Source organism: Taudactylus pleione, unplaced genomic scaffold (assembly GCF_031769625.1).
Source record: "Taudactylus pleione unplaced genomic scaffold, aTauple2 ptg000314l, whole genome shotgun sequence".
Classification (NCBI taxonomy): Eukaryota; Metazoa; Chordata; class Amphibia; order Anura; family Myobatrachidae; genus Taudactylus; species Taudactylus pleione.
The window spans coordinates 13,378,325-13,402,643 of NW_028284715.1; the positions used below are offsets into that span (position 1 = coordinate 13,378,325).

General features: G+C 43.3%; 1 protein-coding gene across 2 annotated transcripts in view; it reads left to right on the forward strand.

Moving 5' to 3' along the window:
- Window positions 1-4,443, forward strand: part of NIPAL2 (NIPA like domain containing 2) — a 109,279-nt gene extending 104,836 nt beyond the window's left edge. Inside the window, exon 10 of one of the 2 annotated variants that reach the window (XR_015869377.1) lies at window positions 1,331-1,418. Coding sequence is in view for 1 of the 2 variants with exons in the window: in XM_088442614.1 (XP_088298740.1) it covers window positions 1,331-1,398 (68 nt within the window). In the remaining variant the exon portion in view is untranslated. Of the gene's footprint in view, window positions 1-1,330 lie in introns of both variants that reach the window. The other variant, XM_088442614.1, reaches the window with a different exon arrangement.
- Window positions 4,444-24,319: the final 19,876 nt, after the last annotated feature.

A 24,319-nucleotide genomic window follows, 5' to 3' on the forward strand; every position in this document is an offset into this window, starting at 1 on the left:
TGTACCAGCATGCCAATAGAGCGACTAGCCAACGTGGAGGTATAATTATGTCTGACCACAGATTATAAATGTATAGTAAACCATTTTACAAATGTCTATTCCCTAAACAGAAAGTATGACCCATTATAGGTTAGACCATTAGACCAGAGGTTCCCAAACTCTGTTTTCAAGGCACCCTAGCAGTCCAGGGATGTATATATGTAGTTAATAAACTACAGTACCCGGCGCTCCAAAGTAGATATCAAAAATAATAATATTAATCGTCCTCCTGCTAGCTAGTAGCAATCTTTGATCTAGTTGGGACCCAAAAAATTGTATAGACCAGAAAGTAACAAAACTGTGTAGCTACTGCGCAAGGTGGATAATGATACTTTATGTCAGTCCAGGTTTTAAAAATAACCATGCTTGGGCCTCGGTGACTTGGGGTTTTATGTATCAAGCAGTGAAAAGAGTGGAGAAGTGGACCAGTGGAGAAGTTGCCCATAGCAACCAATCACCTTTGAAGTAGCATTTATCAAGTACAGTCTATAAAATAATAGGGAGGAGCTAATTGGTTGCTATGGGCAACTTCTCCATGCTTTTCACTGCTTGATACATAAACCCCTTAATTAGTACCTCAGTCTATTGAGTTAACCATCTGTGCTCAACCATGGACCGTTAGGGTGCCTTAAGGACCAAGTTTGGGAACCTCTGGGTTAAGCCCCGTACACACTGGACAATATTCATGAACGATAATTATATCTTTCAACGATGTATTGTTCAAATTGTCCAGTGTGTATTCGCTTACCGACAAATGATGTGCGCTCCCACGGGTCGGTAACGATATCCCCAGTCATCTGTACATGCAGTCCAATCTGGGGATATCGTTAATGCTTAATTCAGCATGGCCCCACCCTGCCGTCGTTCGTTGTTGCCGGCATCGGCAAGTGTGTATGCACTTGCCGATGCCGGCACTCCTACCGGGTCTGCCGCATCAGAGATCGTTGGGTACACACTTCGTCTAGTGTGTACCCAGCCTTAGATGCTTGCTGACTTTTAAAGATCCATCGGATCAGTGACGAGAGAACTGGACAAAGCTTTCTACCCCCTACAGTACTTGTCACGGTAATCCTGATGATGCAATCTATCAACCCACTGTGTATCCGTGACTTCATTGTTTCTTGGTGAATTGATAGTCAATGTCCTCACAGGCTCTTTACACTGTGTACAGGAAATAGGCGCTCCTTAATATACATTGTCTGTGATGAAGTAACACTCTGAAGACCTGTTGGAAAAATCAAATGTAAAGTTTTTTTTTCCTATTTATAATTCCTTATTTCTATCTCTGCAGGGAAGGAAACGGTGGATAAAATTCAGCCAAACTCAGACAGCATTACATATGGGAGTCTGCTTAATTAGTTATTCACACAGCAGCCAAAGCAAAGAGATGAAAGTGATAGAAAAAGGGGTCATGGAGAGGAAGCGTTTATTTATTGCCCGAGATTTCCAACACTCTGCCATGTCTGAGCGTCAGATCATTTTCTGTTGACTTTTTTACGTGTTTCATAACTTGTTACATTTTCTCTCGAACCTTTGATGTCTCCTGAAGTTTCAAATCTTGAATGCTGTACAATCTCAAGAGTTTGGAACGGTCCTCATTTCTAATGATAAACTCTATGCAGTTGCTCCATATAATTACTATATCTCTGTGGAAATTACTTGGTTTTTTTGCACCTTCTCAGGGAGGTGGAAGTTTGTAGATGTTTTCATACACTGAGCAAATGTTTTGCTTTAATGTATTGGAATATATGTAATTATAATTTTATTTTATTTTTTTTTTAGTTTTGAAGAATATTGAAATATTATTTTTTTTATTTTTGTTTGTTATTTATCTTTTCACCCCTATAACTACCTAATACCATGCTTTTCTACACAACAGTGCAATATTAATGTTTTGTTTGCCTAGATTGAGTTATCACGCCTCACCTGCTCGTCCCGGTTTTGTAATGGACGGGGAATAGTGGTACCTGGAGCCAATCAAATAGAATGTTCAAGACTGTAGCAATAAATTCAAGAGACGAGTGTTTTCATCATGTAATTGGGGTGTCCGTCTCATGAAATGAAAGAAGAGGATTGAGGCAAGCAGAAAGCTATAGGATTATAGTAAAAGGAGCCCAGCCCCCTTATATCACAGAGTACTGATGTGTCCACTGATGCAAAAAGCTAGTGTTTAAAGCCCCACGATTGGTCCTATTCATACATACAACTTGATACCTAATATAGAGGACCGAAAAAGTTCAGGATTCTGCATCCATACTTTTTACCTCATTGTATTTCTAACTTATCCATACTACCGACTATTAAAACTGCCAATATTGTTACCTTATCTGGGTATGGATATTATGCATGTCTCTAAAGGCCCCCATACACGCGGCGATATAGCAGGCGATCCGACTTATTGGTGCGATTTGCCTGCTATATCGCAACGTGTATGGTCCTGATATCAGGCCGAGCCCGCTCCCGCGGGGTTGTACATCGCACCCCCTGATCTGTCTGCAGAACCATGAGATCAGGGGATGCGATGTGCGATCCCATGGATTGCTATGCGGGTGAGACAGGGGGGGAGCCAGCATATCGGGCTGTCGGCCACCCGATCCCACCGCGTGTGCGGACCGCCCAATATGTCGGACGACGGATTCCATATCGCCTCGCATGGTGCGATCACACCGTGTATGGGGGGCCTTTAGCCTAAAAATGGATCCGATAATTCTCACTTTAATACTTAAGTACTGATTATAATAACATGCATCAGTTCTCGGGCCAGAACTTCTGGTCCTGACACGTTTGCTCTTGATGCAGCAATTTAATCATTGGTTGCTGCTGCCTGCACATTAGAACAATATTATGGTGCTAATCTGAGGTGTAATTCTGTTCGACCAAAACTCTGTTAATTCCACATCTTGGTGGCCAGGAATGACTGCTGTGTATTATAGTCCTGACCGCATTTCACTAAGTGAGCATATAGGAGCTTGGGGATATAAGAAATAAAACAGAACAAATAATGAGTTGCCTTGCAGATAGATGTTCTATGTAGTTCTGCTTTCTTACAGCTGGTTGGAAATCACTATTTAAAAGGTAGTTTTCTGCTGGGCATTGAAACAGGTAGCATCATTCCAAATGATCCAATAAAAATCAATGGCATCTCTGTCAGGCAAGTGCATACGCCTGGTCTGCAGATGATCGCAATATGTATGCTCAGGACTCCAAAGTGATCCAGCAGCCCAGAGCTACACAGGCCGAATCTGATCTGGATTCAGTGGGATAAAGCCCAGTTGAGCCTACTGCAGAATGTTCAAAACAGCTGCAGTATGTACTATCATAAGCAGTAGAGAAAACAATAAGTATGGTTTACGGTGGTCATTATTAAGAGTTGTTTACAGATTATCTACTTATGAGACAGGAAATGGGAATAAACATATTCTCTTTTACTGAATGTGACCCTCCTATGACCTGTTATTAGCAATTATTAAATACTATATATCCCATCATCATTCGTCTTAGGCATCAATTTTACAAATGAGATATTTTAATTGTTTACCAGCCGATGGCACACATCATTCTTGTCCATCTTTCATCGCCCATTGGATTTGCCAAGTGTTTGTTGTACTTGTGTTATTTTGTTAAGCTGCTATGTAACAGAATCCAAAGTGATCCAAACTGAAAGATGTATCCATTGTGTGCATTTGCTCTTCTGATTTGTGTAATGCTGGGCATACACCAAACCATTATCAGGCCGATCTGCCCCGATAATTGTACTGTGTGTGCGGCCGACCGATGCTAAAATATCAATTGGTCGGGCATGCCGGATCGTCCAGCATGTCTGTCCAATGCAATATTTTGTAAGGTAAAAGTTGGCCGCATCGGGCAGTGTATGCCTAGCCGCAGCTGACTGGCAGACCTTTCCCATGTCCCTTCACAAGGAAGGAACAGGGACATGCCTGCTCCCCCGAGGCCAAGCTCAGATATCGGGGTAAATACACTGTGAGCTATCTGCAGGGTGTCAGGCTGCCAGATAAAATGTATGTTGATCTGACAGGCATTTTATGCCCAGCAAAAGTCAGTATAATAGGTCACCAAGTGCCTTTTGTAGATTTATATATATTCTGCTGAATTGCATCGCTGTTTATGTAAGGTGCTGTAATAGCTCTGCGCTCTCAGATGCCTCCAAATGAACTGTAAATATGTAACCTTTCATTGTGAAATTTCATGTACCAGAAACTGTAGATAATGACAACAACAGGTACTAGCGTTGGACCCACACTGTCTGTACATATAGGGGAAATAATGGATTAAACGAATTTCTTGTTATGGGTTTATGGCATTTTCTTGACAAAATCAAAGTGTCATATTTTTTGTCTGCAAAATAATTACCATTCTCAATATAAAATGTGGTATTTATATATATTTCAAAGATTGTTGTGTCTCTTTCTTTTTTTTCGGTCCAACACTACAGAAATGTTCTAGGCCAGTGTTTCCTAAACTCATTCCTCTGGGAGTACTAAAGCCGCATACACACTAGACTATTTTTATGGACGATAACGATATCGTTCAACAATATATAGTTCAGTGTGTATGCAGTGAATGACCAACAATGCGTGCGCCCGCGGGTCGTTAACAATGTCTGTTGTCGTCCCTACATGCAGATTTATCTGACGATAAATTCAAGAATTGCCTGTTCAGAGACTTCACTGAAAGATATCTTTAAAGATGTATCTTTCAGTGTGTACATTCAATATAGTTTGTCCTGCACTACAGAAAGTTCCAGGGTAATCTTTCACAAATATCGTTCATACAGTACATCGTCTAGTGCAGGGGTAGCCAACCCTGGTCCTCATGAGCTACCAACAGTGCATATTTTCCAGGTCTTCTCACAGAATCACAAATGAAATCATTACCTTCACCTGTGGATCTTTTCAAGTGTGTTAGTGAGTACTGAAAACACCTGTGCACCAGCTAGGTGATCTGGAAAACGTGAACTGTTGGTAGCTCTCGAGGACCGAGGTTGGCTACCCCTGGTCTAGTGTGTATGAGCCTTAATAGTGCATGGTTTCCAGCTCTCCTCACAGAATCACAAGTGAAATAATTAGTTCCACATTTGGATCTTTAAAAATGTGTTACCCAGTAATGAATACACCTGTGCATCAACTAGGAAAAACACAAACCATGCACTGTTAGTGCTCCCAGAGGAAGGAGTTTGGGAAACACTGTTCTAGGCCAATCCATCCTTTATCCATGTCACATATAGCTAAATGTAATATCTCATGATTTGTGGGAGCTGGTGAAGTTCCTTTGAGAGTTATTCAATTTAGCGTTTTATATCTAGTAACTATCTTGCCGGAACTGCACCAGATCCTGCAAAGCGCAGGCTCTTACATCTGGCCCATAGTCTTTTTGTTGCTCTCAGTGTCCCTTATGCAGCCATAGTAACCAGAATTGCATCCGAGTTATGTAGATCTCCTTAATGTCCAGTATACAGCTCCCCAATATAAGTCACCAATATTCAGCTTTCTAGTACAGATCTCCCCAGTAACCTGCTCCCCATTATACATCTTCGCTCAGCACTTTTCAACTTCTCCAGTATACAGATCTGATGGCCTTGCCCTATAAAAAATCTGCAGTGAAATGTCATGCTTTTGTGTTGTTGATAACATCGGCAGGAGCCAGGTCAGTGACAAGACTGCAGGAAGGGATGAGCTATAGACGTGCCGCTGCCGGCGGTTGGCATGGCAATGGAATTGATGCTCTGCTAAAAATTTACATTTTTGGCTGGCAGTGGTGAACATGGCAAAATGGGATCAAGGCATGACCGTGACTGAGCAGGAGGTCACGGGTCACAAGGCGATGTCACAGATCTTGCCCGTGCTTCCAAAGCACACGTCAATAATAAAACAATGATCTTGCCCCCTGTGCGGTTGACAGTTGATAATGCCAAAGAACTTGATATATTTGTTTTATTTTAATAAGATACCCGGATACCGTTGCCATGCTGCAGAGAATTCTTCAATAACACAACATAAAGTGAGCATTAAAGAGCAAACTCTGCTAGATGGATCCTGGCTTAGAATGAAACATCAACTGGATCCTTAACTAAAGAGATCATCCTTTGAGGAACCATATATAACAACTGAATAGCTTTGTTAGCCTTTCCTGGGAAACTGAAAATTGACTAATGGAAAGAGAGTAAAATAACAACATATATCTCGCAGGTTCTCAGGACCCTAAACAGTGCATGTTTGCCAGATCTCCTCACAGAATCACAAGTGAAATAATTAGGTCCTCCTATGGATCTTTTAATATTTTAATGACCACACCTGTGGACCTGCTAGGTGACCTGCAAAACGTGAACTGTGTGGGGTCCTGAGGACCGAGTTTCAGAACCACTGCCCCAGAGGTTCCCAATAACGGTCCTCAGGGCTCCCCGATAGATCAATTTTGGTTTCTGTGCTCAACAATGGATATCTATAAAACCTGAACTGTTGGGGAGCCTTGAGGACCGCGTTTGGGAACCTCTGCACTACCCTAAGTTCTTTACTCTTGGGTTCATTGGTTGGTTCAGAAGTTCCCAGACGCGGTCCTCAAGGCACTCCAACAGATCAGGTTTTAGAGATATCCATGGTTGTACACAGGTGGTTAAATCAAATTGACTGAGTCAGCTGTAATTCCCATATTGCTTGCACTGAACTAAATACATTTTTGCAACCGGACCACCACCAAGAACAATATTAAATCTATAATTGGCAATGCATTATTAACCAAGGAATAGCCATAGTGCTATTGGTACTAGGGCTCAGTATACATGAGAGCGGGAGGTTGGGCATATATTTTGTGGTTCAATCCTCCCCTGGAGAACACAGACCTGGTATCAACTATCCTAGGGCTGGTTGAAATTATGGTGGGATGACCCCACAGTTTCTAAAGGATGGCTCCAAAATCTACTAATGTATATCCTTGCTAAGTCTGGGCCTGATTTCGAGGTTGACGCTACGGCACAGCCGCTGTGTCTTTCTACGCAGCCGCTGTGCTAAAATATGCAAAAGCTGCAGGCGGCTTCTTATGTAAATAGATGCTCCCTGCCGGCTTCTGCAATCTGATGGCTGCATCCAAAGTTGCAACATCAGACATCTGAGTAACCCTCAGGTTACTCGGGACGTCCGGCAAAATCACGCAGCCGGGGCCAGTAAAGCTGCATCCAAAGACGCAGCCACTAGCTTTGCCACACCCAGAATATCGGGCTGACATGCCCCCATTTTCTTGAAGGCTGCCCATGCTTTTGGGGCACTGAGAACATCATGGCAGGACCTGATCCGCACACCCGCAGTGCGGCTCCTGCGCAAATCTTCAATCATCGAAGATTTGTGTGAACATCGGAGTTCCGTAGATCTCTGAATCAGACCCTCTATTCCCCCAGATATCCAGCCTCTTATTGTGTTGTTGCTGGATTCCGTGGAGAAAATAAAGTGTAAAACTGCTGAAAAATATCCTATTTCAGTGGAACTGTTGTCTTTAATTAATAAAAATGCACAAAGATGAACTAATGTGTCCTGTAAGACCTTGTACCTTACTAATAGGCGGTAAGGCAGGACACCATCAAACAGAAACAAAAAGGCATGCTTCCTCCATGTTCCCAGAGTCAGTGTTAGCTAGACGAGGAAGCGAGCATGTCTATCATTCTAGCTCACAACATAGCCTAGATCACAGGACACTTCTGCTCCCCATTCCAATACCTTTTATATGAGAGAACACATCAACTGGAAAGAAACTAGTCCTTTTTGACTGTGAACCCTCCCCAGCCTGATGAAACATTTGCTAGTTGTTAACACATTGCGGAGGTGTGGATTCTATGCAGGGGCGTATCTATAATGGGTGCAGGGTGTGCAGGGAACACGGGCCCCTGGGTCCAGGGGGGCCCCGCACCACACACCCTGCACCCATAATATTACCTCTCCGGAGTCCCACGTCGGCGCGGGGTCCGGCGCTGTAAAACGACTGGAAAATGGCCACGGAGGCCATTTTACCATCGTTTGCGCATGTGCAGTACAGGGAAAATGGCCGCTGTGGCCATTTTCCTGGTGACCTGTGCATTCATTATAGACTCTGGGCACACTCTAGTGCACTGCCACCCGCCGGGCGGAGAGGAGGGGGCCCATGTCGGAGACTGCACGCGGAACCCCTCCTCTCTAGAAGCACCCCTGATTCTATGGCCCATTTTTCAAATACGTGACAGGAGCTGATTGGATAACAAGAATATCATTTGTTGATAAATCTGGGCCTATATTTCTTAGTAATCATAAAGAACAGTAATTCCTTGTGTTAAAGGGTTGGGTATGGGATGCTGGCGCTCGGGATCCCGATGGTCAGAATTCTAATGTCGGAATCCCGAAAGGGTTAGGATACCGACACCTGTCGGTCAGCAACCTAACCCTCTCCCTACCCCTAACCCTCCCTCCTCGGTGCCTAAACCTAACCTCCCCTTAGTGCCTAACCCTCCCCCTACCCCTAATCCTCCCTCCCCGGTGCCTAAACCTAACCTTCCCCTAGTGCCTAACCCTCCACCTAGTACCTAACCCTAACCCTCTCCCTACCCCTAACCCTCCCTCCCCGGTGCCTAAACCTATGTGATACCCCTGAGAGTGTTTATTGGCAAATTCACATATGTACAAGGTAATTATATAGAATGCATTTTCTTTTAATATCATGATAATTAATGTATTTACACAGTTATGAGGTTGGAGAGCTGCCAGTATATATGTATATGTTTAGGTATGTTAACCCCTCATAGAGGAGAACGTGGACTAAGCTGCCCATCCTGAACTATGGACAACAGGGGACACCTTCCCCTATATTAATTTATGTGGCAAGTGATATTTATGTGACCCCCCTCCCAAAGGTAAATATGGTGCATCCTGCCCTTGCTAGACTCAGAGACTGTTGGGCACACGCCAGGGATGGTTCTTGCAGCCGCTGTACAAAGGGGGGGAAGAAAAAGCCCATAGAGGCTATGCGAAGGAGCAGCAGAGCGGCGAGTGCGGTCAGCAGGAAGCTGACCCTCACGCGCCCGTTAGTTATAAAAAGACCACCCGCGGGGGCTGCTGGATGGTTGCCTGAGGTGAGCCTGTGGAGAGAGGAGCGGAGCGGAAGCACCGCACTGACCGGAGGGGCAGAGAGAGATACCTCTGTAGTGGAGAGTGGGCCTCACCGGAGAGCTTTGACGGAGGTCCTCTCACCGGGCCAGAGAGCAGCATCCTGTGAAGCGGCCGGGGAGCTATCCGAGCGTCGCAGGGAGGAAGCAGCGTCAGCGGAGAGCTGCCCCTAAGCCTTACCCTTCAGGAAAGATACAGCCGTAGAGGACTGGGAGTGGAGGTGCTGTCTTCTAAGGGGAGGACGGATCAACAAGAGTTGGAGGTGGAGCAGCAAGTAACCTGATCCAGCCTTAAGCTGTTAACTGCTATCCAAATACACTCCCAGTCAGAGTTAGAGCACCGCAGCTGAGGCAACAGGGCTAACAGACTATAGACAGCCTGGGTCCTCACTGACTTTGATGCACTGTAAATCACCAGAGCAGTGAGCTAAAATTCAGTCAAGGACTCTAGCTACAGTTATCTTTCATAGCCCCTACAGTGACAGCTCCGTCTTCTGAAAAGGGAATACAGTTTGCATTGCTATCTAGCCAGCTGAGAGGAATTGTGGAGGACAGTGTGTATAAAAAAAAAAAAAGGACAGCCATATCATCAGCCAGGACACAGAGAGGATAGCCAGGAGTGATTGCTGCAATTGCCCTTCAGTGAGTTTCATCAGTTAACACCCAGCTGTTTCTGAAGAGAAAGTGTTACACTACGAATACTGTAGCCAGACAGTCATGTAATTGCTCCTACATAAGAAGGCAGACAGGATTACATTGTGCCTATACAGACCTTTCCTAAACAGAACTTAAATGTCTAAATTGGCTGTGGTATTGCAGAATTCTTCTAGCATAAAGGATTATATCCTAAATTGAAGTGTCTCTTAGGAATATAGTCAATTTTGCATAAAACAAATAACAGTGCAGGACTTCATATTAAGCAAGGACCTTTTATTCCTATTTCTCTGATAAGCTACTCGTCAACCCGGGCAACGTAAAACTAAAATTAAACCAGTAGCCAATTATCTCTTGCATGCAGAGATAGGACTATAGACTAGTGTATTACATTATTCGGGTGCACCTGATCTTAGTTGGTCATTTTGCCTGGGTCAAACCATTTTATAGGAATGTGATGTTATATGCTCATTTGTGTTTAAACCCATTGCTCCCATAGATGGATTGAGTATCCTGGGTTCCAGATTTAATAAATATAACTCGGATGAGAGTGTATTTTCATTCTCTTAAAAATGTGTCCATTATATTGTTTTTAAAGTGTTTTAATGTACTGTATTGTATCTTGTTGATGCTTTCAACTGTTCCATTGTACTTCAGTTGCTCTTTTGTGGATTTGTGAATAAATTCGCTTTGATAGTTAATCGTGAGACAATATTTTAAGTGTCAAAGCCTTACTGCAACTGAACCAGAACAGCAAATGAATTGGAAAGCAAATTGATTGGGTAAAACCTCATCACCCTACACAACACATTTGGCGTCACACGAACAGGACGAACAAAGAAAAAATGTCGGAACCCCAGAATCCTGCATCCACTCCAGGCAGGAGACTATTACCTACGTCACCTGGTCAGAGACCTTCACCATCAAAAATTCATCACCCAGTGGAGAAATATCATCAACACTGGTATCCAGTGCCAGATAAAGGTGCTCATGGGCCTGGAGCTGAAATTTATTAAGGGCCTATTGTGGTGTGCTACCGCAGTGAGTGTGACCAGTGCTATAGGGTTGTGACTAGTGATGTGGGTGCCATAACCAGTGCTGTGGATGTGGTCTGTACAGGGTGTGTGGCTAACAACATGACAGGCATATCTAGCGCCTACCTTCAACCACCTCTATCAACCCTAACCTCTGCATGCACGCACGCACACACATTTTGCTAGGTTGATAGTAGACACCTATGGTTAAAGGGCAATATTGCATTACCTTTGTGCAGACACAGGTTTAAGTGTTGCTGCCTGTACTACACTACCTTACCCACCACCCACTGAAATACTTGTCACCCATCAATCAATGCTGTATAAAGAACCTCTTACACACTACTACTTACAGATGCCATCCCTCAAACACTGATATATCCCTCATTCACCATCACTCCCGACCCCAAATTACAGCCCCTGAAATACCCTTCACTCACTAACTGTATATTTAAACACCTATATAACCATAGATCCTCACTACCACTCCCTGATCCTGCAATTGATGCATTGAAATTTGAAATACCCCCACTCACATCATGCCCTGACCACATAACAGACGAACAAATACCCTTTCCAATATTTGGCAAAAAAGAAAACAAATTAAAAATGTTTCACATTTTAATTTCTTAAAATAAATTGTCCTACCACTCAGTGGGTTGGGTACGGCATCCAGTTGGTCAGGATGCCGATGGTCAGAGTACCGAAAGCTGCATCCCGACAGTCAGAATCCAGACAGATTTTTGTAGTCTTACAACCTTTCCCACCGCAATCTGTCGGTATTCTGACAGTTCGGATGCGCTGTCGGTATTGTGACCGTTGGCATCCTGACTCTCAGTGGACCAATGGTTATTCACTCCTCCTGCTAGCTGTATTATGCAGATGCTTTTCAGTTTGAGGCTGTTGTTGTTGGGATACGTTTAGGAAGCCGGCGGCTGCAATCCCGACCGCCGACTTCCTGAATCTTCTATCCCGCCTAGGGTTAAATGACAGGCGTCTAAAATCTAGACGTCTGTCATTTTCCCAACATTGGGAGACAGGCGCCCGGCATCCCGATCGAAAGGATGCCGGGTGCCGCGAGCGGACAGCCGCTGGGGGGAGGGTTAGGTTTAGGGCTCCCGAGGGGACTTAGGGTTAGGCACCCCCGCGGGAGGGTTAGGGTTAGCGGGAGGGTTAGGGTTAGGGGGAGGGAGGGTTAGGCACCCCCAGGGGGGACTTAGGGTTAGGCACCCCCCGGGGGACTTAGGTTTAGGCAGCGGGGAAGGGGGGGTTAGGGTTAGGCACTTAGAGGGGGGAGGTTAGGGTTAGGCACTTGGGGGGGAGGTAAGGGTTAGGCACCCCTAAGGAGGGTTAGGGTTAGGGGGGTTGGTTAGGTTAGTAAGTACTTACCTTAGGGACGATCGGGATTTCAAGCGCTGTCAGGCTTCCGCTGCCGGGCTCTGCTCTTTTGTCGGGCTGCCGCAGCCGGGGATCGAACTGCCGGTCATGCGGCAGCCGGGATTTCATACCGAATGCGTTGCTGTATTCCAACAGTGGCCTGGGATAGGAGGATAGGTTGTTTTAGATGGGTTTTCACAAAATGCACCCCTCCCCCCAAAATGGCACAAACACAGTATATAAATACATACACAAGTAAACAGAATGTATGTATTATGAGTATAATAATGTTAGCATAAAAGTTACCTTTTTATTTTAACCTTAAAACATCTGATTGTGCCCGTCTACATTTATATGTTTTGTATTGTTCTCACCTCCACCCACCACCCTATACCTGTAGATGTTGCACTAAGATGTTGCAGTTCTTTATTGTGCTACACCCTCATCTGTATGTTCTGTATTGTGCTCTTCCCAATCTCTCTCCTGTATGTCCATTATTGTGCCCCTGCCCCTTCTGTAAGTCCTGAGTTGTGTCCCCTTTTTTACATCTGTGTTTATTATCTTGCCCCCATCCTTCCCTTCATCTCTTTGTCTATTATTATATTTTCTCCCCCTCTTCTGTGTCTATTAATATGTTCTCTCCACCCTCTTCTACGTCCATTACTAAGTACTCTCCTTCTCCTCTTTGTCCATTATCATATTCCCTCCCCCTCCTCTGTGTCCATTTTTGTGTTCTCTCCCCTCCTCCTCTGTGTCCATTTTTGTGTTCTCGCCCCTCCTCATCTGTGTCCATTTTTGTGTTCTCGCCCCCCTCCTCTGTGTCCATTTTTGTGTTCTCTCCCCTCCTCCTCTGTGTCCATTTTTGTGTTCTCTCCCCTCCTCATTTGTGTCCATTATTATGCTCTCTCCCCATCTTCCTCTGTGCCAATATGGTGTCCCCCTTCGTATGTTTTGTGTTTTGCCCTCTCCACCAAAGTAGATATCTGCTGTAGTCTCCCGTTTCCAATCACAATAGCACAGTATAGGGACTATTTTTGTGAAATTGGTAGCTAATGCTAGCCATTGTACACTATAGGCTACATATCGCAGAGTGTACTGGGAGTGGGATCTTCCAGATCCCTCCTTGGTAATGGCCACTCGCACATAAGTGGGCTGACAACCGCACATATGAAGTAGGATGCCAGGGGTTTGGCAGTACAAAGTAAAGTGATTGTATGGGTGAGCATTTTAATTTACATATCACAAGGATGGTGCTCCTGTCTGAGCCCCGGTCCTTGGATGTGATTCTTAATACATCTGGGCCGTACTGAGTTTCTTATTAAAACAAGATAATAATTGGGGCCCTATAACTCAGGAATTTAAAACAAAACTTAATAGCAACTTCTCACTGTCATGACCAGAACATTTTGTATTTTTATTTTAAGGCAGCATTTGTGTATACAGTATACATGCTACAGCTATGTACTTGCAAGAGCATGATATGATAATTTTAATGCTACAGCAGTTCTTTAGCAAGTCAGAATAGAAATTGTCACCAGACAGCTGATAAATATGGTGCAAAGGACACATATATTAATAACTTTTATAAACATACCTTGAAGTGAATTAATCACATAGTGGCATCAATTCAATTACGAGCATCTATGTCGCGCCCGCGAGTAAATGCGCACTTATGGTACCGCCGAACTTTGGGATTTCTGGTCGCAGCCCCATGGGGCTGTGTAAAATAATCCACGAGTCCATAGCGAGATCAAGCCTTCGAGAGGGGCGAGTTCCGCTGGCGTTGCCGGCATTTGTATGCCGTTGAACTCACCTCTAATTTAAATGACCCCATTCTATTAATTGCTTAATTAATAGAAGTGACAGTTCTGCATAGGGCTGATCCCAATATTCGGAAAACATAATGGCATTCATTACAAATTCAGTGGAAACACATATCAACTATTTACATTCTTTTATCATCTTCTAGACACCACAAGGACATACTGAGTCTTTTACTTACCTGAAGGCTCCTCTCAACTCCTGATCTATTCGCTTGCTTCCTCTTCCTCCTGTGTCTAGCTGGCAGCTGCAGGCTCCTCTCTACCTCTGCTCCTCTAAGTTGACTGCACTGTGTGATGTCAGTCAGTTAGTGATTCTCTGCAGGGAGCTGGATCCTCCTGCCTCTGTTGATGCTCTCTGTCACTGAACGACAAATAGAGAGCGAGCATTGCGCCCCCACCACCTTCCTCACGGCTATTAGTGGCACCAGCACCTCTCTTCCTCAACCAGCCACTGGGTTAAAGTCGGCTCCCAATGAGGCCCTGCGCCGAGGCACGCGGTCGAGAGGAGGGGCTGAGCAGAGGGCTCTTTGTATTTTTGTCCGGCCAGGATACAGAGGATATGTTCTTCCAAGCGGGCAGAGGCGGGGCTTCGGCTCAAACGACCGCTGATGATGACAGGATTTTTTCCCTGTCTTCAGCAGATCCTCTTTGGTAGTGTGGGCCTATTTCCATGGGGGGCCTGGAGCTGTAGCTCCACCCGCCCCATTGTTAATCCGGTACTGCTGGTATCACCTATCACTATGCCATTATTACTTTGGGGCCCCTTGGCTCCCAACCTATAGTGGAGATAGTAAGGGAGAAGAAGGAACAACGTTTCTGGAATTTAAGAAAAAGATAAAAGCGCCTATGTCCTGTGAGCGAGCAGCAACAAGTAGAGATACTGATAGGGCAATTAGAGGGAGCTGCTCTAAGAGAGGTCTCATCATGGCCATGAGCGGAGCGAAAAAAGGTAGAACAGATACAGTAATGACTGACTACCACCTTTGAAACCCAGACGATCTATGAGTTAAAAATGACATTTTATGGCCGGCACCAAAGAATTGGCGAAACACTTAGAGACTATGCCTTGAGTCTTCAAGAAACATTGTAAGGCATTCAGGCCATTGATAATTATAAAATAAGGAATACTGATGAAACCTTGACTTCACAATTCATAGAGGGTGCCAATAAAGAGAGTGTCCGCAGTCAGCTAAGAATGTTAAGGATGCAACTTGAGGAGTATACTTTTCTGGACTTTAAAGAGGCTGCTATTAAAGTGTTAGGAAATAGTGAGAGACAAGGAGTTACATTTCTGGAAATGCCGGGGTATCAAGACACATTCTACCCAACAGGAACTGAAAACAACCCCGGGGAGAGGTTCAAATACCAGCTCAGGATCCTATACAAGCTTTAAAAGCACAACTGGCGGAGTTGATCGTTGAAGTGACAGAAATGCGACAATTAAACCGGCCAAAGAATACCCCTCCCCCTCGAACATGACAGGACTGGAGATCTACCAGGAATGACGGGTGGGAAACCCCTCGAGGAAGTGGGAGAAGGCCCACTGATAGATTTGACTCTCAAGGGAGACCCATCTGTAGAAGGTGTGAGAGAAGTGGGCATATTGCAAGGAATTGTGATCGCACGGAGTCTTTAAACTCCAAGACCCCGAGGATGGTGGCCGAGCCTCGGGGAGATCTTGTGGAGTAGATCCTCATCCGGAAGATTGGTGGCCCCAATATGTTGGACAGTGTCCCACTATCCTCATCTTGATCAATAGCATGGAAATATTGGCTATGTTGGATACAGGGTCACAAATCACCACTATACAGCTCTCTAAGTTCAACCAACACTGGGGGGATGGACAATTACTATTACCACCCCCGTCATGGCTACAGTTAATTGCCAGCAATGGATTAAGTATCTCCTGTGTAGGGTATTGGGAGACCGATGTTCAAATTGGACAAACCTCTCTTGCTCAACAAGGCTGTCTGGTAACAGAAACCAGTGATGTGAAAGTGGCACTCGTTATATTAGGGATGAACATGCTCCAACAATATCCAGAGGAATTGGTCTCTATACTAAGAGGAGAAATGTCTCAGGCAGTCTTACCCACACGACAAACTCTACAGAGAACTATTAAAATCATCCAAGAACATCAAAAATTGGCACAGAATCCCGGAGCTATTGGCAAAGTGAGACTTACGGACAGTAAACCTGTTAAACTCCAGCCAAACTCAGAGACCATAGTGTGGGGAAAAACTTGCCATGGTCCCAGCGGACAGGATTACAAGGCTTTCATTGAACCTTGTGTCATTTCCACCAGTTACAACATCCTGGTAGCAAGTGCTCTAGTGACTGTAAAGAATGGTAGGATCCCCATTCATATTCTGAATCCTCATAACTGCCAAGTTAAGTTATACAGGAACCAACCCATGGCTAAGCTGATGTGGACTACTTTCCAGAACGTCGTTAACCTCAGTTTTAATGTCCAGCAGAAGGAGTTGATGGCCTATACCAAGGCCAAACCCACAACTGAAAAGGCATGGTGGGATGAATTTCAAATAGGGGATGGTAGCACCTCTGAAGAAGACTGGGGGCTCTTAGCCTAGCCAAGGAAAATTCAGAGGCCTTTAACCAGGGTCCAACTGACCTCGGGGTGGTAACAGAGATCCAGCATCATGTAATCACCGGAGATCATCCACCTGTAAAAGAGCAGCATCGACCACTGGCTCCAGGTTTATACCAAGCCATGCAGAAACTGTTAGATGACATGAGAGCTTCTGGTATCATTCAAGAAAGCCATAGCCCATGGGCAGCTCCGATGGTTCTGGTAAGCAAAAAAGATGGTCAACTCCGTTTTTGCATCGACTATAGAAAACTAAATAATCTGACACATAAGGATGCATATCCTCTCCCTCAGATTGAGGAATCTCTCACTGCATTAAAGTCTGCCCAGTATTTTTCCACTCTAGACCTCACCAGCGGATATTGGCATATCCAAATGGCAGAAGAAGACAGAGAAAAAACGGCTTTCATCACCCCCATGGGGTTATTCGAGTTTCTGAGGATGCCATTCAGGCTTTGTAAAGCCCCAGCCACATTTCAGAGAATGATGGAACACTGTCTTAGTCACCAGAACTTTGAAACTATCCTACTCTATTTAGAAGACATCATTATTTTCTCCCGAACATAAACCGAACATCTTCAACACCTCCAGGAAGTTTTCCAACAATTAATCAAATACGGACTTAAACTGGAAACCTTCCAAATGTTACTCCTCAAACCCCAAGTACAATATCTGGGCCATGTTGTGAGCTCAGCTGGAGTGTCCCCAGATCCAGAAAAGATTAAAGCAGTGGTGGAGTGGCCTGAACCCCAAACTGTGAGAGATGAACGCAGATTTCTGGGATTTATCGGGTATTATAGAAGATTCATCCAAAACTTTGCTCATATAGCAGCGCCACTTCTGGAGGTACTTCGAGGGATCTCCTGAGATCACTACAAAAGAAAAATAATTATCTCCTGGACAAAGGAGCAACAGGCCGCATTTGACCAGCTTAAAAAAATCCTGACTGAGGCCCCTCTACTGGCGTATCCAGACTATAGTAAACCATTCCGTCTCTACACCAATGCCAGTAAACAAGGATTAGGTGTTGTACTGTCCCAGGTACAAGATGGCAGAGAACGGGTAATAGCATATGCCAGCAGAAGCTTGAGAAAAATCGAGAGAAATTATGAAAATTACAGTACCTTTAAACTGGAGTTCCTGGCTCTGGTGTGGGCGGTCACAGAAAAATTCTGAGATTATTTAGCTACAACTCCCTTCATTGCATAGACCGACTGTTACCCCCTGGTGCATCAGTCCACTGCAAAACTGTCTAGCCAACTATAATTATCGGATCCAATATCGGAGTGACCGCAGTAACATTAATGCTGATGCCTTATTGCAAATTCCTGGTGAAGTGGAAGAAATCACAGAAGATGATCCTTGGGATGAAGTGAAAATCCCAAACTTCCATCTACCCGGAAGAGACTCAAAGCAGAATGCCTTGACCTTAGCTGTAGTAGAGGACATTCAACAAGAGACAGCAGGAATGAAAATGAGTGGACTTAATGGCAAGATGAACATTCCTCCTTCCGGAAATTAAAGAGGATGATACTCACACAACAAGGAATGACCAAACTGGAAAGACAAACAGCAGAACCTGAATTGGTCCAACTTTGGCGGCAAAGAGAAAAATTAGAGATTCCTAGAGATATGGTTGCCCGGCAAAGTACCGACCCAAAAACCCACTCTCTGATCACACAAATTGTGGTGCCGAAATCAAAAGTCAAAATGGTGCTAAAAACTTACAATGATGAATCGGGCCATTTCGGGTGTCAATAGACCGAAGCAAATATCTGGGCCAGATTTTAATGGAACAACCTCCGGAAGGATGTGGAAGATTGGTGCAAAGTTTGTCCATTTGCAGTGCTCACCAACCTTCTATCCATGGACAGAAGGCACCTCTCCATCCAATCATCAGTTGGCAACCCCTACAGGTTGTGTCCATTTATCACGTCAAACTGGAAACTAGTTGATTGGGGTACCAGTACGCCCTCCCAATACTAGATCATTACACCAAGTTTGCAGTCGTTCTCCCCATTCGGGATTTATACGTCAAAACTACAGCAGAACTTTTCTGGCGAGCCTTCGTCCATCCTTATGGTTATCCCTCTAAAATCCTAATGGATCAAGGCCCAGTCTTCGAATCCCAGTTGTTCAAGGAGTTGTGTGTGCTATATGGATGCAAAAACAAATGCGAACCACAGCTTATCATCCACAAGGAATGGAGCTTGTGAGCAGATGAATGGGACAGTGATCAACATGCTACGAGCTCTCCCGAAACTACAAAGACAAGAGTGGCCCACATTGTTGGCCGAACTGATGTACATATATAACAACACTGCCTATTGTACCACCGGATACACTCCTTACTATCTGCTCTTCGGGCGACCGGGGAAATTACCAGTTGATCCCTAATTAAATGTACCTGAAACCTTCAGTTTGGATAAGTAGCCCTGGACTGAATAGGTTAAAGAACATAAAAACCAGTTAAAAACAGTTCAGGTGCTGGTGGATCAACACATGGAAATCGAGAGAAAGTGACAGCAGGAATACTACAACTTGAAAGCATATGCAAAACCTTTGAAAGTGGGAGATAGAGTATGGAAAAAGAACAATCAACGGCATAGTAAGCTGGATTCAAGATGGGAACCCATTCTGTACAAACTAAATGAAATTCCCAACGCTGAGATTCCGACTTATAAAATTAGCCAAGAGAATGAGTACCTGGAAAAATTAGTTCATAGGGACCAACTGAAACTCTGTCATGGCTCGGAAGGTGAGCCTGAAGCTAAACCTAAAAGGTGTCACCTGTCATAGAATATGAAGCTGAACCACAGCCAGGTGATACCCTGAAACTGATGATGAGCATGTACTGACCGGTGGTTCATGGTTGTCTTAACCCTGCAGTTAGAGAATCAGTGGAAAGTGACCAGCCCGAAACATGAAGCCATGTTTGAAGTTCCTGACCTCAGAAGGTCTACCAGATTGTCGAAGCTGGATAATTGGCTGAGACAGGATCAGTTTAAAATTAGATCTGCGTGACGCCATTTTGCAAATTTTTATGAAACTCACCATTATAAGTACATACGGCGATGCTATTATTTAGCATCGTGCAATTCCCACGCAATAGAAAGAAGTTAATAGTCTCACCATGTAAATACAGACAGTCACTAAAACATATAAAATGATTATCCCTGCATAACACGTACCATAATGTACTCCACAAAACACATAGTCGCACAGCACTAACTAGCATCTTTTCCCTATTCCCCAATACCTACACACTGCACACTTACATAAAAGGTTCCCTAGTATTAAAGTCTAATATTCAAGGTTTATTCAGTAATTATTAATGTTGTGAAATAAAGATTATTTGATATCTAAGGTTTAGTACATGGTAAGCAGACCGTGTTTGGTGTTGTACTGATCCACTTTGTCTCAACAGATTTCCGGTATCATCAGTGAGAAGATCGCAACATGCGTCTGCAAGTTATGGATTATGAAGATATTAGGTGATAGAAATGTACTATGTATGTAGTATTTCCCTTTAGATTAGCATGCCAAGAGCGGGAAAACCAAGAAGAAAGCAGCAACGGAAGACCAAGAACTACCCCTAATGACATCATACTAATTGTCCAAGAAACTGTTGAATGCTACTATGACCCTTATCAAAAGCCAATGAGATTGTGTTTGCCTGTTTGCATTTATTACAGAGTGTATATAAATATCACAATATAATAGAATATATTAAGACCAATATATAACAAAAACAATTCCTCACACAACTAAAAACAAAAATATATATATTAAGGTGAATCAGTTATCCCAGAGTTCAGATAACTGGTTATTCCAGTTCACACATAGAGACCACTTCCTGAGATCCTACACAACACAATAAGGTTATGGAAACGACCTCACAGGTGAGGGGGGAGGAGTATGGTTCACACACTGGGGGCTTTCTTACAGAGACACGGGCTGGCATTCACACACTGGGAGCAGACACACTAACAATGCAGCTACAATATAAAAGTATATTGTTGTTAAACTGTACAGTAGTTAGTCTATTTGGGTATCTGTAGCTAGTTGTGTGTTAATCTGTAATGTAGCTTATAAAGATTGTATGTAACAAGTTTGTAGTTAAAGGAATTCATAAGTCTGTGTTAGCATACAGTGGATGATATAGTGTGATCTAGCCTGTAAGATTATCATCCACGCTGCAGTGTACAACTGTCTGTTTATACTGGTTGTATTATCAGCATGCAGGAAAGGGATTGATTATGGAGTTTTTGTAATATGTGAAAAAGAACTATAGTATTTGTAATGATTGGTGCTGGTTGATATAATTGTTTGAGATCCACTGGTGAGCTGTGTTAGGGCCTGGAACCATGTACTTGATTCAATGGAATGGTGAATTACTAGTAGTGTGATCATGTCTATAATTGTGATCATTAATGGATATATGATTTACAGATTTACAATTTAATGTGAGTTTTCTTACTTCAAAATGGAGTGTATTATGTGAGTTTTCAAAATGGAGTTTGTCTAGAGATCATGCGGTTTGGACAATAGGGCATGTGTCATTCCTAACCACCCACACACACACACATCCTCACTAGCCATCTTGGACATGTGTTCTCAGCAGACATTTATCTCTCTCTCATATTGTATGATTGTATTTTGAAGTTTAATCACTGTTTTATGCGTATGTATATCAACTGTACCTAGTCATTGTATAAATTTATTTGCGCTAATTGTATTTAGATCACAGCATGTAACCATCTGTTTTTATATTGAATAATATCTTTTTGTGATTTGGAACCACATTCAAAGTCTGAAAGCATTTATTTCTTCTGCGACTCATTACGCTATTAAATGACAATTTGGTATAGCAGATTAGCTAGAATCCATAAGAGCTACAAAGGGAATACTTCCCATCCGGTACAGGCAATAGTGCATTGACCACTGTAGCTGTATAAGACAATGACCAACTGAAATTGTTACATGTGTAAATACTGTGTTAAAGTTATAGTTACTACAGTTGTTGCAAAAGAAACAATGGTAGTGTTTGTCTAATAGTGGTTCAGACTTGTTAGAAAATACAGATGCATGAGGACATGCATCATTCTAGTGGGGAGGAATGTGATACCCCTGAGAGTGTTAAATTCATATATACAAAATATATATACAATTCACATATATAATTCAGGCGCACATATAAATAATAATGATATCTAAATATAGTTAAGCTGCTCCTAACCATGATAATCTGCAATAAACACTAGTATATCAAAATACAAAAAAGCCTGGATATAGAATATTCAACTTATATGCCTTAGTAGGCCAATAAGATTGTTTAAATTCAACCAGACAAAAGAGCGCTTGACATAAGATTAACAATTTATTGTAAGACAAAATAATTATGAGCAATAAAATTAACTATAAAAATCAAGACACACATATACAGTTATACATAAAATACAAGCTGGTGTTGTATGTCAATAATGGCTCATACCTATGGAAAGGAGAATAACCTCTGCAGAAGGTATCACCTATATTAGTATGCAATAAGTAACCATCAGTACTGTGGTTCCAAGTAATAGTCTCTGTCCTCCGGATAAAAAAATGATGGTATCGCCATTTATTTAAACTGATTATAATATATACACCTCAGATGTTTCTTGTATGGTGTTTATAATTAAGTAGCCACACATCAGGTTCTCCACAGATAGACAACAATCGGTTATTGGTAGCCTGTTGTAAATGTTCCATAACACTGAATCAGTGATAATCGCTTTCACTGCAATGTTTAATGATGCCGATCAGGCACAGAAATTGGAACTGACTTTCATGAAAATAGTTAATAGTGTGACTGCTTACCGCCGGCCAGATGTTTTAAAAGGATGTCACTGCGCGTCAGTGGAAATCGGACAGGGCTCAATGTGTAGCGCTCACGGAGCTTACTTTTTCCTTGCAGTTATACTTCCATGTGTGGCTCTCCGGTGTCAGACAGGAATGTATTTAGAGGTGAAAACCAGCTTGTAGCATGTAAGGGAGACCCTTACTAGTTTCTCTGCTACTCCTAAAGTCTTGCCCAGAGTATTATTACTGAAAAAAGACTGTGGGTATTCATGATTATGGAGAGGGGGGCTCTGCCCTCCTGAAAATGAGTTTCCTGGATGAAGGCCACATCTGCTCTGTCTGCTCGGAGTTCCCCGAAAAAGACGAGATCTTTTTTCTGGAATATTTAAACCCTTGGAGTTTATCGAAAGTATCTTAAGACTTAGGGTGATCGGGGCAGACAAAGAGACAGGCTACTACATAATCCATGACAAAGAGGTATAATATAAAAGAAATGTTAGTGGAATATCCGGCCCTCAGATCCAGCACCCAGAGGTAGAAAAAACAAAAAAGGGAAAAAACAGGATAAAAAAGATAAAAAGGGAAAACAAAATCAGTAAACAGTCTAGAAAAACATCAAACAAGTTACAAACATCAAAAAGAATACCGCTCCTGATTATCCTGATAGGGCAGCACAGACGGTGTAATGGTTAGCGTTACTGCCTCACAGCACTGAGGTCATGGGTTCGATTCCCACCATGGCCCTACCTGTGCTTGCGTGGGTTTCCTCCGGGTACTCCGGTTTCCTCCCACACTCCAAAAATATACTGGTAAGTTAATTGGCTCCCAACACAAATTACCCCTAGTGTGTATGTGTGTGTGTGTATGTGATAGGGAATATAGATTGTAAGCTTCACTGGGGAGGGACTGATGTGAATGTCCAGATCTTCTCTGTAAAGCGCTGCGTAATATGTGTGCGCTATATAAATAACTGGTAATAATAATAATCATGGAAGGAGAGGAAAGCACCCTCTCCATGAGCAGGAAAAACATCAGCGGTATAGGGACACTGGGGGGGTCAGCGCCCGCCACAGTATTAAATATCATACCGTATATCTTATCAAAACAGAAATATATAGATAAACAGCATTAGATATAAGACATATTGCATCTAAAAATACAATAAACACACAGTCTAAAAACTATTATAATAACATTTCTATGGAAAACATTCCTTTACATCACCAGCAACTAAATGTAGCATAGCCCTCTAATGGGTACCGGACTTACTGAAAAAGACCATTCAAGGAACAGCTGGTAAACTGGGTGGATCTGTACTCAACACCACTGAGGTGTAAAATGAAAAGAGAACCACAGGGATCCAATCATGTCCCTTAGGACAAGGCCACCGGCCGTCCCCGCCGAGGACGCTGTCTGGTATTCTTTACTGGTTGGAAGGCCCCATCCTGGGAGACTGTGTAGGAATCTTCCCATCCTGGCAAGTCCAGAGCAGAGCAAAAACATTCAAAGTCAGGAATGTCCCGAAACACAGCAGGCCTGCCATTATATGTTGACTGGAGGCCGAATGGAAAGAGCCATTTATATTTTCTATCATTAGAATGTAAGACTTCAGTAAGGGGCCGCAATAAACAGCGTTGTTGAAGAGTGTGCCAGGAGAGATCTTGAAAGACCTGGATACGATTGCCATTAAAGTCCACTCCTTCCACGTTACGCAGTTTCCGCAGAATCTCTTCCTTTTAGGTGTAATAATGCAGTCTGCAGATGACATCCCTTGGCTTATCGGAAGAGACTTCACAAGGCTTCA